A 16891-nucleotide genomic window follows, 5' to 3' on the forward strand; every position below is an offset into this window, starting at 1 on the left:
GTTTTGCCCAGTTTTGAATTTTATATAATTGAAATCATGCGGTATACTCCTTTGTATCTGGCTTCTTTTGCTCAACATTAAGTTTGTGAGCTCCTATATTTTGTGTGAGTCATAAAACATTGGTTTTTATTGCTGTATATATGGTACATTATGGGGCCCCTCCACAATTCATTCTTTCATTGCGTGGCATCTTGATAGTCTCTAGTTTTAAGTGAAGTTAAAGAATACTGTTATTAACATTCTAGCATGTGTTTTTTGTAAACCCAGGTATGCCTTTATGTTGGGTGTACATGTAGGAGTGAAATTGCTGGGCCATGGGGTATGCACATGTTCAGCTTTAGTAGATATCACAAGGCTGCAGTTTAAGGCAAATGCATTACGTAGGCTAAATCAAAGGGATCAGAAGTAGAGAATTGAACCAGTTAGCTTTTCTGATAATTCAGTTTAGACTTAATGAGTATCTGAAGTGGGTAATGGTTCTGGCAATAAAAATGACGGGAGAAATGGTAAAATTTCTAAGATTTGTTTATTGGGGGAGAGGGAAGAATCAGAGATATTTGTGAGGTGATGCCTTTAAAAAAAAAAAAACTTTAGTTGGGGAAAAAAAAGTCAAGCAGAAGATTGATTTGTAGAGGCAGATGAGACTGATTTTGAATGAGTTAAGACTGAGGTAAGCTCACCGTTGCAAATGTATAATTGGAGTTTGGATTTGGGCTTTGAGATGAAGATTTGGGATATTTTCTAAAAAAAAAAAAAAAAAAAAAAATCACCAAAGCAACTGGTGTAAATAAAATCACCGAAGAAAATAATGAAGAGAACTGCCGAGGTGCGGTGAGGCCAACAACTTCCGTGTAAGGGTAGCTAGTCTGGCCTCAGGAGCCCTGGATGACCTTCCAGACAGGAGGTCGGTGGAGCAGAGGAGGGTTTGGCTGGAGGAGAGGGGAGACAGCAGAAAAAGAACAGGGAAGGCTGCGGGGCTAGGGATGCTGAGAGGCCAAGTACTTTTGGAGGGAGATTTTTTTTTATAAAGGGACATTCCCCCCTGCCCCCAAAAATGGTACCAAGACTGAGAAGGAATGTGGAGATCAAGTACCTACGAGATAAAGCTTTTCCAAATGATGGTGTGTCCATGGATCAGATGAGGAGGGAAACAGGGGAATGACGTTTTCCATCCTGAAATGACTTCTTTGACACAGTTATCCAGAACACAGCCAAGAACCCAGAAGGAAAGAAACAAGAAGGCTTCTAAGTTTCTTTCTTCTAAGTCTCTGCACTGAGCCTCCAGTATTTATAAGAACGTACCATGGTCCCTGCTTAAAGCCTGTGTCCTCTCAAATAAGACCCTATTCTAACAACAAACTCAACTGGTTTTTCAGGCCTCAAAAAAATTAAAAGCTGCAAGTTAAATACTAACATTTTACTTTTTTTTATCGTATGAACCGTATAAAGTCACATAATTGATTGCATTTCTCTCTTTAAGTGGGTTACTAAAAAGCTCAGGTTATGGAACTCCGGGCATGCATTTTCGGGAGTACTGACTTTATCCCTGGCCTGATCTAATTTCTCCTACCCTTGCCTTTTCTTTCTCTGATTGCCTAAGTTATTTTTATCTTATTACACTTTTGTTTTTTTTTTTAAAGCAGTCACTGGTGGTTCGGTGGTAGAATTCTTGCCTTCCATGCGGGGGATTCGGTGTCGCCATGAATTGGGAGCTGACTCAGTGTCAACTAACAACGACAACATACTTTTTAAAGCTGCTTTTAATCACGTTTGTGAAATGAGTTGGAGAGTGGTTAAAGATGTTGATACACAACAAATAACAGTGAGACTGAAATATTTAGGCAGTGTAGAGCACGAAGAAATTAATGTGAAAAATTAATGTAGAAAAGATGCCAGAAAACTACTTTTTAAGAAAAATACATGAACTGCAATGGCTTGTTTAATATTCTGGGGCTACTGAGTTTAGGCACAAGCAGCTTGTCACACATCTCAGACTCCACTGAGGACATCTTTGTGTCATATCCCAAAATAGTTTATTCATTTCCATAGTGATGATCGAGTCATCAAGAAGAGAGATGGATTAAATGCTGTGTATTATTCTGTTTAAGAGTCTAGACAGGTGTATACATTCCATTTTTTTTTAAATTTTGTTCATAAAAGATAAGCTTTTATGAATTACCATCATTAAATCTGATGCCAGAAAAATTAAACTTTTCTGTAATAGAAGTTTTTGAGTTTGCCAGTCTGCACAGTTTTGTGTATATTGTATATATCAGTATAGAATGTTTCTTTGAGTCGGGAAAGCATGAGGGTTGATACTTTCTGACTTTTGTAATCATACCAGCCCTAAAAAATGCTACTCCTCGGAAAGTATATAGACAAAAGAAAAAGAAAACTGACCATCTGTATAGTTACCATCTACCTTAAGACACTATGTGAACCTTTCACTAGCCAGTTGCTGTTGCGTCGATTCCAACTCACGGCAGCCCCATGTGTGTCCCAGTAGAACTGTACTCCGGAGGGTTTTTGAGAAGATGGCCAGGAGTTTCTCCTGAGGTGCTTCTGGGTGGACTCAAACTACCCACCTTTGGTTAGTAGCATAGAGTGTTAACCATTTGCACCACCAGGTTCTCCCAACTAGTTACCACAGAAATGATTGTAGAGTTGGTACCAGGTTATATAACTAAACAGTTTTTCTTTACCTTCTAGGGTATAACATCTTACAGAGTGTTTTTCCCCCTAGAAAACAAGACACACTGCATGCTATCTTCACTGGGTTTTGTTCTGTCTTTTGAATCAGGAGGACATGGACTGTGAGGAGAAGCTGTACTTTGGCTTAAATGAGTACAGCAAGTCTCTCCAGTGGGGGGTGACCAGTCCACTTCTGAGATGCGACGAGACTTTTGAAAAAATGGTGAACACGCTCTTGGAGAGGTAAATAAGAACTTTCCACCTTTTCTTTATCTGTTTTTGCATATCTAAAATAGCCAAAAACATTCTGTACCAGTGTCACGGGGAATTTGGTAAAGCCCAGGCTATGCAAATGATACTTGCAAAGGCAGAATAAAAATAATCTTTTCCAAGATGACCTTTACTTATATGGGTTTTATATGATCATCCAAGATCAACAAAGGAACCAATAAAAACAAACTGAACCCATTGCCATCATGTCAATTCTGACTCATAGCGACCCTATAGGACAGAGTAGAACTACCCCATAGGGTTTCCAAGGCTGTAATCATTACAGAAGCAGACTGCCACACCTTTCTCCCATGGAGCAGCTGGTGGATTCAAACCACTGACCTTTTCAGTTAGCACCCATGTGCTTAACCACTGCACCACCAGGGCTCCTCAACAAAGGAAAATGGTGGCCAAAAATGGAACCTAGCACCGCTTTAAATAATCTGAGTTGTTTCCCAATCATGCCTCACTGCTACCACCAGGAGCTTAAAAGGCTGAGAGGATTTTGCTTATTGAAGCCCATTCTCTGAGGTCTGGCCTTCCCCCACCATACACCCCAGACTTTTACACAATTCCCTCTTTTTTCCTCTGCCTATCACAGGAAGTGCCCTCAGATGACTCCATGAAAACTAAACTTTACAATGAGAGATTTGGAGTATAAACTGGAGAAAAGTAAGGAATAATCAGACAATTTAAGTGAGTTTAGCTCCTAAGGCCCCTCCTCCAGGCCCTGATCTCAAGGGTTAAGGATCATGACACTTCCATTTTCTCTGCCTTCTTTTTATTCCCCGGTTCTAGGTCACACTCTGGAAGCGTAACAGGTTTCCTCTCTGGTTTTGAATCACCGACTCAGAGGTTAGGTAGGGGCATTGGAATTTGCCCAACCTATTAGAGGTCCCTCCCTGCCCCTCCCCTCCACCAGGTCCCACACACAATATTGTATATGTTTGGTCATCCAATGAGAGGAGCAATTGGGCTCTATTTTATAAAATACATTCTAATTTTTAGGAACTCAGTTCTTAAAACCCATGCTGGCTCCAGTTGATCACAACCCATCTATTGAACAGCTTATAATTTTGCTGGAAATTGCTATGAGAAAGAAAAACAAGGACAGGTGAATGTATCCTATCTAGCAATACAATTCTGTGTCAGGAGAAGGAGCAGGCTTGGAGGAGGATTTTATACACCTTCCACTTTGTGATCAGATATAATCATCCTCCATTTTTGCAGAACGCTGATTTCACATAACAACTGGTCTTTGGAAACTAACCATGTCGATCAGTGAAAAAGAGGGTGTATTTTCCCAGCTGTTGGATTATTTTCAAAGCTTAACTGTGACATAAATGCTTTCAGAGCACATGTGATCTTAAATCTCCCAAATCACTCCATGAGTTTCCCCTTTACATGTCACCCCCACCCCTCCCCTGCACCTGTTCCATCTCCAGCTTGGAACTTATCCTTCTTTACAGCAACATCACTCAGAGCTTCCTAAGTTGTATTTTAAAGGATAACCCCATTAACTTCTATTGCAATGTTTGTAATACTTATAAAACTACAATTACAGTCTAATGAAATGATAACAGATTGGGAAAATTATTCACTTTTAAATTCATAATTCTTTCAGAGAGTGAAATTAAAATGTCTGTATGTCAATGTATATCAAAGGTACCATTTATTCTAACTTTGGTTTTCCTCTGTGACCCAGCAAAAAACATTAAGGCTAAACATGAATCATCTGTGCTCAGTTCTCTCAAAGCCAGCCACTCCAGACTAATAATAGCAGCAATTTATTGAATACCTGAAGGGACTGCTCCAGGCCTGATTGAACCAAAAGATTTCTGCACTTTTCCTCTGTGTAGAAATCTTTGTGCAGTGTCTGTGCAATCCGTCAGGCAGTGGGGAGTCCGAGACTTGAACAAAATCTAGATCCAGCTCTGTCTCTGATCTTGGGCAAGTAACTGCATTTCAGCTCAGTCCCTGGACTTGTTTTTCTACTACAAGAAGATGGAGTGGTTAGAATACAGGGACTTAGATGCTCTAGAATACTAGAGAGCCATGTTATTCATCTGATGACCCTAATTGGTGTTTGACCCTGGGCTTTTCTGCGCAAGGCCTGCGGACTACTTGTCTCCCTTTAAATAGGATTATCAAAGTGGAACAAAGGTGAAGTCCCACGTAAGACTCCTCAGCTGCTGGCTAGCTATATGTGCCACCAGCTGGCAACCAGAAAGGAAAGTTCACAGACTAAGACTCATTTTGCCTGACTCCACGAGAGGCTTAGCCAGCCTTGAGCCCGGGGCCTCACTTTGCCAGCACCCACTTTCTTGACTAGTTTTCCTTCATGCTTGCAAGTGAGGCCTCTTTGCCCATTTGTACTCACGTTGTTATGCTGCAGGCCTGGATTTCTGCAGAATGGCACATAAGAGAGACGTTTCTTTTCTACCTGCCCTGTAATTGTGAAAAATCGCCAATTTGAACAAAGTCCAGGCAAGTGGGAGAGTGGTGGTAGGGATGTTGGGATGAGGAGAGGCTGATTCTCTTCCCCTCCGGGGGCCTCCAGATTACTCTGGGAAGGGACCTGGGACAGGTGATTAGTAGATCATACCACAAGGGGGTGCTGTTTCTCCAGTCAGCTCCAAGTTTCCTCCAGCACCAAGAACATTTTATGGGAAGACAGTTATTGTTGTTTGTGGGGCTGACCCCGAATTAGCAATATTAATTACCCCTTTTGTGCTTGATACTCCTCAGACATTACATTGATGTCTCAGCTTCCTTCTTAAGTGTCAGAGAACTCCCCTGACAACGCCATGATTCTAACCCAATACCTTTCTGCTACACCAGTAAAAGGATTCAGGGATTCTCCGTCGTGACTCTGTCACCAATTAGCCTGAAGAGGCCAGTGCTTTTTAAAATTTAATGCACATATACAAGTCACCTGGGGATCTTGTTAAAATGCAGATTCTGATTCAGTTGCTTTTCTAACAAGCTCTCAGATGCTGCTGACACTGCTGGTCCACAGCCCACACTCCATGAAGCAAACATCACCAAACCATCTGTACACTCCTTTAACTTGCTGTACCTACCCTGATGGAGACCTGGTGACACAGCAGTTAAGTGTTTGGCTGCTAACTAAAAACCCAGCAGTTCGAATCCACCAGGCACTCCTTGAAAACCCTATGGAGCAGTTCTACTCTGTCCTATAGGCTTGTTATGAATTGGAATTGACTCGAAGGCAATGGGCTTCATATTTTTGTTTTTTACCTACCCTGACAGGTTATAACTCACATGCTTTGGAAGCCCAGCTTTTCCTTCTGGTAATGTGGGATTCAAGGTCATTATAGAGCTAAAGCCCCCACTGCGCGGTGACCCCTTCCCTCCGTGTTGATCTGCATTCTTACCGCACAGTCCTTGCTGTTGCCAGCTGGTCCTGCTGCCTGAGTGCTGGTCCCCTGTGTTCTGTCGAAGGTACCCCCGGCTGCACAGCATGGTGGTCCGCTGCTACCTTCTCATCCAGCAGTACTCGGAGGCTCTGATGGCTCTCACCACCATGGCGTCCCTCCGAGACCACAGCACCCCAGAGACACTCAGCATTATGGACGACCTCATCAGCTCCCCGGGAAAAAACAAGATTGGGAGGGGGCACATGCTCATCATCAGGGTGCCCTCGGTGCAGCTGGCGATGCTGGCCAAGGAGCGGCTGCAGGAGGTGCGGGACAAGCTGGGGCTGCAGTACCGCTTTGAGATCATCCTGGGGAGCCCGGCCTCTGAACTCAGCGTTGCAGCTCACTTCCTGGCACGATTAAAGGTTGGCAGTGGGTGGACATTTCTCCTTCAAGATACCATTTGTCTCTGTTATCTAGATGCCTGAGTTTAATAGATTTTTACACTTGTGTGAATCTGGCCTCCATGACAATCTCAAGACTAGACTAAGGGATGCAACCACTTTCTTAATTGGAACCAGTTGCGGAGATTCTAGCCCGTCCCCTCTTTAGTACATGCATGCAGTTGGTCTTCAGTGCTCTCCAACTGCAGGTGCAAAAGTGACATGACCCAATTTGACCCCATGTTTACTGACCTTGTCCAAGATGCATCTAGCTCGTGGCCATCTGTTTTCTCAGAAAAAAGGTAAGCTGTTCCCTCAGACCTCTGTGGGATTCTCCTTTAAGTATTATTAATTCACTCGTTCTTTTCTATCCATCTAGCCTATCTGTCAGCTCATTCTAGAGTCGGTATTTTGTTTTATCTTCAGTACTCAGGTAGAACAATCCCCAGCCCTCTTGCATGTGGATTGCTCAACAATTTGTTCTTTCTTTGGAGTTGCTGTGACCCTTAGCCCCAAGGCCTTGGTTAGACTGAGGCTCATCCAGGCCTCCAGTCTAGGCATTCAGGGCATGGTCCAGCCCCTCCCCGCTCCCTCTGCATGGCTGGTGACCACAGCTTCCACACACCCCTCCTGTTAAGCATGGACAGGGAGTACAATCCCTAAATCTACTGACCTCGCTCCGTGCCTTATGCCCAACTGAGTTTTGTTTTGTTTTTCTGGAGACTTTTATAATCTGTTATGTCCTAGCCATTAGAAAGCATCCAATAAAATATTAACAAATCTGTTGCCATCAAGTTGATTCTGACTCATATAGTGACCCTACAGGACAGAGTAGCACTGCCCCATAGAGTTTCCAAGGAGCATCTGGTGATTTGAACTGCTGACCTTTTGGTTAGCAGCTGTGCATCAGAACCGACTCGATGGCACCTAACTAATAAAATACTGGCTTACATCTAGGTAAGGTACTGAGCTAGGTACCGTATGTCTGAGGTAAACCAACGTGGTATCTGCATCCTGCACACTAATGAGCGAATTGGATTTTTAAAATTTAGTTCTGCAGAAATTTTATGAAAAGAAAGCATGTAGTCTTGGGGGGGGGGTGTTGCATTTTCCCTGTGGGCTGTAGTTTCTCATCTATAAAATGAGAGAATCAGACTGTGTGATCTCTTAGAGCTCTAACTTTGGGATTACAAGGTAGTGTTCATGAAGCATTTTGCAAATATAAACCTTTGTATTCTATTATATTATATTCGTATTATATTCTATTAGCTAGCCTAAACTGAATTACCTAAAATGCAAACAATGTCTTGCTCAGTAAATGAGAATAAATAAATTTGTCCAGAAAAGAAACTCTTATATTTAATGGATGTTTTAACATATTTCAAATATATATATGTGTGTGTGTTGATACATGTTCACAATTTTAAATTTTAGTCATAGATCACATTAGAGTGGAATTCTTAGGATAAATAACAAATACAAGTCCTGAAATCTTTCTCACAATATAACTCATCAGGATGAGACATAGGGCTTGGGATGATTTTAATAATGTTAATGGTTGAAGGAAGGAGCCTTAGTGGCACAGTAGGTAAGCACTTGGCTGCTAACCAAAAGGTCAGCAGTTAACCCACCAGCTGCTCTGCAGGAGAAAGATGTGGCATTCTACTTCCATAAAGATTACAGCCTTGGAAACCTTATGGGGCAGTTTTACTCTGTCCTATAGGAATAGACTGGACAGCAACAAACAATGGATGAAGAATTGGTAAAAACAAATAGTCACACGACTACTATGTGAAAGGAGCCTTTCTAAATGGATGCGAGGCTGCAGGGTCTTCTCTGAGTCACCACTCACACTGATTAAGTTGCAGCTACTTAGAGAGTTTTAGGTCACTTGTTCAGACCCTTCAGAAGTGCCAGTCACTATGTCAGTATAAACAAAAAACCAGTTGCCCTAGTTGATTCCAACTCATGGCAACCCCATGTGTGTCAGAGTTGAACTGTGCTCCATGGGGTTTTAAATAGCTGGTGCTAAGTCATTTACCCCTCGGGCCATACTTCGAAAACCGCAGTCAAGCATGAGGTTCTTAACCTGGCTGCTAGCATATCAGAGTCACCTGTAGGGCTTTTAAAAGGTATTGGTCAGCAGTGCGAAGAGCGTGCCATAAATGAAGACCCAGACTTAGGTCCAAGGGGGTCTCAAGTAATCACCTTTCAAATCAGTTATATCTCATTTCTACGAGTAGTTGCCTTGAACCAGCTACACATAAAAAAAAAAACGTAAGACAGTAGTATATTCTCGAAACCACTGGGCCACATCCATCCATATTTTCATACTCTCTGTGTGGGAGTGAAAATATGAGATTCTCTTGGGATGTTCACATCCTAAGCTAGCTGCTGCCTTGCCAAATAGTCTGGTTCACCTGTTCATTTATAAATTACCAACCTCCTTTCCATTTTTGGGATGGTGTGGGTATGCCTTTTATTTCTAGTCTTGGGTAAAAGTTAAGCCTCTCTTTTCATTAGATTATCTCATTTTTGTTCTTACCGCAAACTATCCTGTTAGGTATTAATGGTTAACTTTTAAGTAATAACAATCACTTGAGAAGGATACATTTAAATCTAAGTTTTTCCAGAAAGCATGTGACACTCTCAGTAGATTTCCTTGGCCTTGAGTTCCATATTTCCTTGAACTCAGTGCCCTTCTGCAGTAAAATTATCCTGAGGACATGGTTGATATGTAGAAAAATTACAGCCATCATTCATCAGAAGTAGCAACGTGTTGGAAAAGCACTTTACAGTGCATTTTGCTAGCTCTGATTGACCAAGAGTAAAAGTGAGATTTGCTTAATAATGTCTTTAAAATAAATCTTCTTGTGCAGTAAAATATAGTATCTGTTATCCCATCATTATAACCTGACCTCATTGTTATTGGTGGAATCATGATCTATGGATAGTTTCTGGAAGTTAAAATACATTAAGGGAGAATTCAAACATCAAGCATATCAGAGTGTAATATGAAAGCTCTAAGTAATAGGACTCCTATTTCCAGAATTGTTGACCTTAAACCATGGTTCCCTTTGATGTGAAAATATGTGGAAAGTTAAATTTTTGTAAAGAACCTTTCTCCTAGTTTTTTAAATCTTTCTGACAAGTTGAGTTTTCAAGATCGACATTGCATTTATTCAAAAATACACATCACTCTTTTAACTCAGTACTGAAGTCACTCCTGAGGTTCACCCTTCAGCCAAAGATTAGACAGGCCCATAAAACAAAATGAGACTAAATGGACACAGCAGCCCAGGGGCACGGACAAGAAGGAAGGAGGAGACAGGAAAGCTGGTAATAGGGAACCCAAGGTCGAGAAGGGGAGAGTGTTGACACATCGTGGGGTTGGCAACTAGTGTCACAAAACAATTTGTGTATTGTTTAATGATAAACTAATTTGCTGTGTAGACTTTCGTATAAAGCATAAAAAAATACACATACACATGCACACATAGAAATGGATGCTTAATGGATTCTTTGTGAAACCATGAACTAATTGAATTAGTGTTCTAAATAAGGGGCAGTTGGTTTTTGAATTCAGATTTGGTTATATTTTTAGGCTTCCTGAGAGAGACTCTTTGGAATAATTACTTGAGTTGTGTCATAGTCATCTAGTGCTGCTATAACAGAAATATCACAAGTGGATGGCTTTAACAAAGAGAAATTCAGGGCGTCAGCTTCATGGGGAAGGCTTTCTCTCTGTGTCGGCTCTGGCGGAAGGTCCTCCTCATCAATCTTCCTCTGGACTAGGACCTTCCTCTTACAGGAACCCTGGGTCCAAAGGACGTGCTTTGCTCCAGTGCTTCTTTCTTGGTGGTATGAGGTCCCCAACTCTCTGCTTGCTTCCCTTTCCTTTTATCTCTTATAAGAGGTAGTGCAGGCCACATCCCAGGGAAACTCCCTTTACATTGGCTCAGGGATGTGACCTGAGCAAGGGTATTATGTCCCACCCTAATCCTCTTTAACCACAGGCAGAGGTTATGATTTATAACATACAGGAAAACCACAAAATACACAAAATCACAAAATAACATATAGGACAACCACACAATACTGGGAATCATGGCCTAACAAGTTGGCACATATTTTGGGGGGACACAATTCAATTCATGACATTCCACCCTTTCACCCCCTAAAATTCATGTCCTTGTCACATGTAAAACATATTCAACTCATCAAATTATATTAAAAGTCTTAACTCCAAGTCCAAAAAACAAAAATTCTTCTTCATCTGTGAAATCTAGAATACAAGTTATCTGCTTCCAAAGTACAATGGCAGACCAGGCACAAGCCAGACATTTCCATTACAAATAGGAGAAATTGGAGGGAAAGAAGGCATAAGAGACTCCGAGCAAATCAGCAGGACATGTTTACATTAGCCCTCAAGGCTTTGAAAATAATCCTGTGTTCTCTGAGACCATTTATACAATGGCCCTGCCCTCCAGACTCTAGGTATTGGCCACACTCTCTGGATTCTGAGTGGAGGTCCCTCGGCTGTGAGCTCCAGTTCTGCCTTCCAGGCCCACTGGAATGGCAACTTTGCTCCCTTGGCTTTAGGTGCACCATTCTCCTAGTCCATCTGAGTGGCAACTTCACCTTTAGAAACACCAGAGGCCGTGGCTCCACGCTTTGAAACCCCAGAGGTCGTGGCCATACCTTTTGAGACTGAAGCAGCTCAGCCCTCAGGCCTCACACCTGCATCTGTCCTGCTGGGACAAGTGTTCCAAAGCTCAGTAGCTCCACTGATAAGTGCCTGGAGGTACCCCACTCCACCAGGAAGCCTCCTGCGCACAGGCACTTACATCTCTCACTCTGTGAGTCAGCTCCAGTGCTGTCTGGCTCTGGTCTCCTGGTTCTGCTGGTGCCAGTCCTCTGCTGCTCTTTCTCACTACCTGTGCCTTCTCTAGTGTTCACAGATCTCCTCACTGCCTTCTGAGTCTTTTATCCATTCACAGTTTCAAAACTGCTTCTACGTTTTAGGTATCTGTTACAGCAGCACCCCATTCTTGGTACCAAATTCTGTTTTAGTTATCTAGTGCTGCTATAGTAGAAATACCACAAGTGAATGGCTTTAACAAAGAGAAATTTATTTTCTCAGAGTCTAGTAGGCGAGAAGTCCAAATTCAGGGTGTTAGCTCCAGGGGAAGGCTCTCTCTCTCTTTCAGCTCTGGAGGAAGGTCCTCCTCATCAATCTTCCCCTGGACTAAGAGCTTCTCCTCACAGGAACCCTGGGTACAAAGGACACACTGTGCTCCTGGTGCTTCTTTTTTGGTGGTATGAGGGCCCCAACTCTCTGCTTGCTTCCCTTTCCTTTTATCTTATAAGAGGGAGGGCAGGCCACATCGCAGGGAAACTTGCTTTACATTGGCTCAGGGATGTGACCTGAGCAAGGGTGTTACATCCCACCCTAACCCTCTTTAACCACAGGAAGAGGTTATGATTTATCACATGTAGGAAAATCACAAAATGGAGGACAACCACACAATACTGGGAATCATGGCCTCACAAGTTGACCCATTTTTGGAAGACACAATTCATGACAAGTCGGTTATTTTTAAAGTCAATAAAGGGAGTCATTAGGGGTGGCTAACTTTCATGATTTTCTTGGTGAAAATGTCAGTTTTGATGGAGTTTTGAGATTCTTTTCCGAGTCATTCACAACTGAAGCTGTCTTTTCCAGTCAGTCAGTCCCAGGAGTGCGTCAGTTGTGTGAAGAGTATATTTAGAGCTTGAGTCAGGTAGTTTATTCAGGAATCTATAAGGTATGTATCACTGGCAGAGTATTTCACATTGTACGTTTCTTTGGCCTACATGGCTAATGCATGATGTATACCCAGATATCCTATTTTATCCTAAAGTGATAAAAACTACAGGCCGCATTCTTCTAGAAGGGGTTTGTGTATGATTTTTAGTAACAGTTAAACATATGTATCACTTAGTGGGGAAACCCTGGCGGCATAGTGGTTAAGTGCTATGGCTGCTAACCAAGAGGTCGGCAGTTCAAATCCACCAGGTGCTCCTTGGAAACTCTATGGAGCAGTTCTGCTCTGTCCTATAGGGTCGCTATGGGTCGGAATCGACTCAGTGGCAGTGGGTTTGGTTTTGGTTTATCGCGTAGGGGAATTCATTTGGAAACAGCTGGGTCTAAAATGTGGCCCTAGAAGACCTTTACAAAGGTAGAAACTTAAAGGGTTTTAATTTTATCCTCTGGGTCTCTTTGTACAGACTTGGAGAGGAAATGAACAAGAAGAGTGGGTCCCTCGGACATATCAAGATTTAGAAGGTCTACCATGTATCGTGATTTTAACTGGCAAAGATCCTCTTGGAGAAACCTTTCCCAGGTACCATTTGAATACTTAGTTCTCACTTTTCATTAGTTGTTCTACTGAGCTGATGGTAAAGCTTAGCTGATGCTTAACCATTTTGTTTGTTCAATAAGTGATGAGAACTATTTTATGCAGGGATATAAGAAATGTTGTTAGTTGCCGTTGAGTCGGTTCTGACTCATGGAGACCCTGTGCGTCACAGAGAGCTGCTCCATAGGATTTTCAAGGCTGTGACCTTTCAGAAGCAGATCACCAAGCCTGTCTTCTGAGGTGCCTCTGGGTGGGTTTGAACCTCCAACCTGTCAGCTACTAGTATAGCTTTTAACCACTTGTGCCACCCAAGGACTCCATGTAGCCTTCCTTGATTCTTCTTTTGACCTTCCAGAGATCACCCAGCAATTTTGGGATGGAAGACCTCCACATTTGAGAAATATCTGTGCAGGGCCCCCAGAAAGGAAGAGAGGAAAAGCAACTGCCCCAAACCAGAATTTCTTTCTGATGAAGTGCCTTGTCATTGTTAATCCACTGCCCAAACCCCTCGAGACTCTAAGGCCCACGGTTCGGAAGGCAACAGCAGCAATAGTAGTAGTGTTGACTGAGCGCTTACTGTGTGCCTGACAGCGTCTTAAATGCCCTGCTGCGTGTACCATATCATCCATTCTCACAATGACCGGATGATCCAGCCACTGCTATTCTATTTTATACCTGGAGCAAGAGAAGCACAGACAGGTTAAGTGACTCGCCCGAGGTCAAAACAGCTAGGAAGTGGCAGAGCTAAGGTATGAATCAAGGATCATCTGGCACTGAAACCCATGATTTTAACTGCTACGTGATACACCCAGATATCCAGGTAAATGAACACTTTGTGGAAAGCCAGATGGGATCACCAGAAACATTCTACTTTTGTACAGGTCTTTGAAGTACTGTGATCTCCGCTTAATCGACTCAAGCTATTTAACTCGCACGGCCTTGGAGCAGGAGGTGGGTCTGGCGTGCTGCTATGTCTCAAAAGAGGTCATCCGGGGGCCTGCGGTTGCTCTGGACCTTAGTGGTAAGGAGCAGGAGAGAGCCACTGTCAGTGAGAACGACTCAGATGAGCTGCTGATCGACTTGGAGCGGCCCCAGAGCAACAGCAGTGCCGTTACAGGAACCTCAGGTCAGTACTTTCTTTCTCTTTCAAGAGACAAAGGGACAGGAAGGTGGGTAGGGAGGGATAAGGAAGCCAGAGGCATTTACTGAGACACACCAAGGCTTCAGAGTAGCCTTCAGTGACTCAGACATCCTCTCCAGGCCTCAGTTCCCCAGGAAAGATACTTGGAAATCGTGACTGTTTAACACTCACAAGACAGTTCTCTTTAAGCATTTATGGAGCTTGGGAATGGGCTAAATAGCTTAAATAAACTTTATCAACCCAGCCTGCACCATTTTCCTAGTCTTTACCGCCCTTAAGCATGTCATGGTAATTACGCATCTGATATTTTCTTCTAGGTCCTAAAGCTGTAAATGTGTGCTATTTAGCTTAGTTCCGGACACAAAATGTTTGTTTGAATGAATGAGTGACTTTTCTAAATACTTAATGGCAAGTATTTATGAACTGAAGACTGCTCTAGGGCCACTAGTTGATTGTATAGGTCCACTGGGCTCACAAAACCCCGAGCACACACCTACAGCCTGGGCACTCACTGCCCAAGTGCTCAGGCTTGTGGACGCCAAAGGTCAGGACTGTGAGGGGAAGGCAGTTCTCATACAAGATGCACAGACACAAAAGTCCAATGAACAGTGGAGTAATTTGGTTTTCACACCCTCCAGTTGATGGCTGTTCATTCAGGATCTCCACAAGGTTGGGACTGACCTACATACCAATTGGGAAGCACCAATGTGAGCTCAGAGAGGACCTTCAGAATGTAGTGAGCTTTGGTTTGTCCTCAAACCTAAAAGTGGCTGATCTATTGGAACCCGTTGTGGTCGAGTGGATTCCGACTCATAGTGACCCTACAGGACAGAGTAGAATGGCCCATAGGGTTTCCAAGGAGTGGCTGGTGGATTCAAACTGCCAACCTTTTCTTTAGCAGCTGAGCTCTAAATCACTAGGCCACCAGGGCTATTTGGGGTAGACCATATTTGAAGTTGATTGACCAAATGTGCAGAGCTACTGTGGGGAGAGCAACGCCTCAGGTGGAGTAGACTTCCCTCCCCTTCACCTGAAGACAGCCTCACCCTGACTTGGAGGCTCACGGAGAGACGACTACAGCCTGGGAAACTTACCCACTGCCGCAAGTGAGTGCCATTGAGCAGGACTTGAATATGGAAGCTGTATTGGTCAGGGTCCTGGTTTGAATCAGCTGGCATATTCAAAGGAGGTAACTTAAGGAGAGTTTAATAAAGGGACTACTACAGAGACATGAGCAGGATTCAGGAAAGGAGTGCGGTCTACTTAACCACAGGGGGCCCTGACTACCTGAAGCAGCAGGGGGAGGGAGGGTTGCTGGGGCCCAGGGAAGGGGTCTGGCACAGGGTTTCTGCAGCTGCTCTCCCAGCCGGCCTTTCCCTCCTTCCGCGGGAGGTGCCAGGAGCCCGGGAGGGGCACACCTTAGCTTTGGTAACAGGGTGGGTGTGGGCTCGGCTCTGTCCCTCCTCGTCCAGGTTCCATCATGGAGAACGGGGTGAGCTCCTCCAGCACGGCGGACAAGTCCCAGAAGCAGCCCGTGACGCCCAGCTTCCAGAGCCCAGCCACCAGCGTGGGGCTGGACGAAGGGGTCTCCGCCCGCACCCTGGCGGCCGGAGAGACGCTGAAACAGGAGTGCGATTCCCTGGGCCCCCCCATGGCCAGCAGCACCACCTCCAAGCCTTCGTCATCGTCCTCCGGACCCCGGACCCTCCCGTGGCCCGGACAGCCCGTCAGAGGCTGCAGGAGCCTGCAGTCGGCCCTGCCGCCCATCGTAATCTTGTCCAAAGCGGCCTACAGCCTCCTGGGCCCGCAGAAGGGCGGGAAGCTGCCGGCCTCCTCAGCCCTACTGCCCCACGCCGACGTGGCCTGGGTGAGCGCGGTGCGGCCGCTCCTGCACAAGGAGATGAGCAGTGAGGAGCAGTCCCTCTACTACCGGCAGTGGACCGCTGCCCGGCAGCACCACGCAGACTTCAGCAACCAGCCCGACGCTGCCTCCGGCGCCCGGAGCGTCCACCCACGGCGCCTGCTGCTGACCGGCCCCCCCCAGGTAGGGAGGGCCAGGCTGGGCATTGTCCGCGGCTAGGACTGGCCCAGATTCCCCAAGAAGGGGAGGCCCCCGGCGGTGGGGTGGGCGCGACCCATTCAGGCCGCTGGAGGCAGGAGGAGATGCGGGAAAGCCAAGGTGTGAAACCTCTTTTCTCTTTTCCTTCTCTTCCTCACCCCTCCCCAATTAAAAATATTTCCATCAGGTGGGAAAGACTGGCTCCTATTTACAGTTCCTTAGGATCCTCTTCCGCATGCTCATCAGGCTGCTGGAGGTGGACGTGTATGACGAGGAGGAGATCAACGCCGGTGAGTGCTGGAGCTGGTGGAGGGCCAGGGCACTCAAACACCGACTCCGCAGGCCTTTTGCTGTCTGGGGTTTTTCATACAGCACCTACCGTCCAGAATTCTTGTGAGGGTTAAAGACAGTGTGCCCAGCAAATCGTTCTAAGTAAACTGTGGCTGTTTTTTAGCTCCTTGAGATCAGGAATGGAGTATCTGACTTGGTTTGGACTCCCCCTCCCC

General features: G+C 44.7%; 1 protein-coding gene across 16 annotated transcripts in view; it reads left to right on the top strand.

The window, feature by feature from the left end:
* Positions 1-16891, top strand: part of GREB1L (GREB1 like retinoic acid receptor coactivator) — a 335431-nt gene that overhangs the window by 291614 nt on the left and 26926 nt on the right. For all 16 annotated transcript variants that reach the window (XM_049901927.1, XM_049901919.1, XM_049901924.1 and 13 more), the window contains 6 exons: positions 2801-2934; positions 6427-6766; positions 13055-13170; positions 14067-14311; positions 15799-16370; positions 16573-16675. In XM_049901927.1, the coding sequence (XP_049757884.1) occupies positions 2801-2934; positions 6427-6766; positions 13055-13170; positions 14067-14311; positions 15799-16370; positions 16573-16675 (1510 nt within the window). The remainder of the gene's footprint in view (positions 1-2800; positions 2935-6426; positions 6767-13054; positions 13171-14066; positions 14312-15798; positions 16371-16572; positions 16676-16891) is intronic.

The sequence above is a fragment of the Elephas maximus genome, chromosome 11 (genome assembly GCF_024166365.1).
Source record: "Elephas maximus indicus isolate mEleMax1 chromosome 11, mEleMax1 primary haplotype, whole genome shotgun sequence".
Lineage (NCBI taxonomy): Eukaryota > Metazoa > Chordata > Mammalia > Proboscidea > Elephantidae > Elephas > Elephas maximus.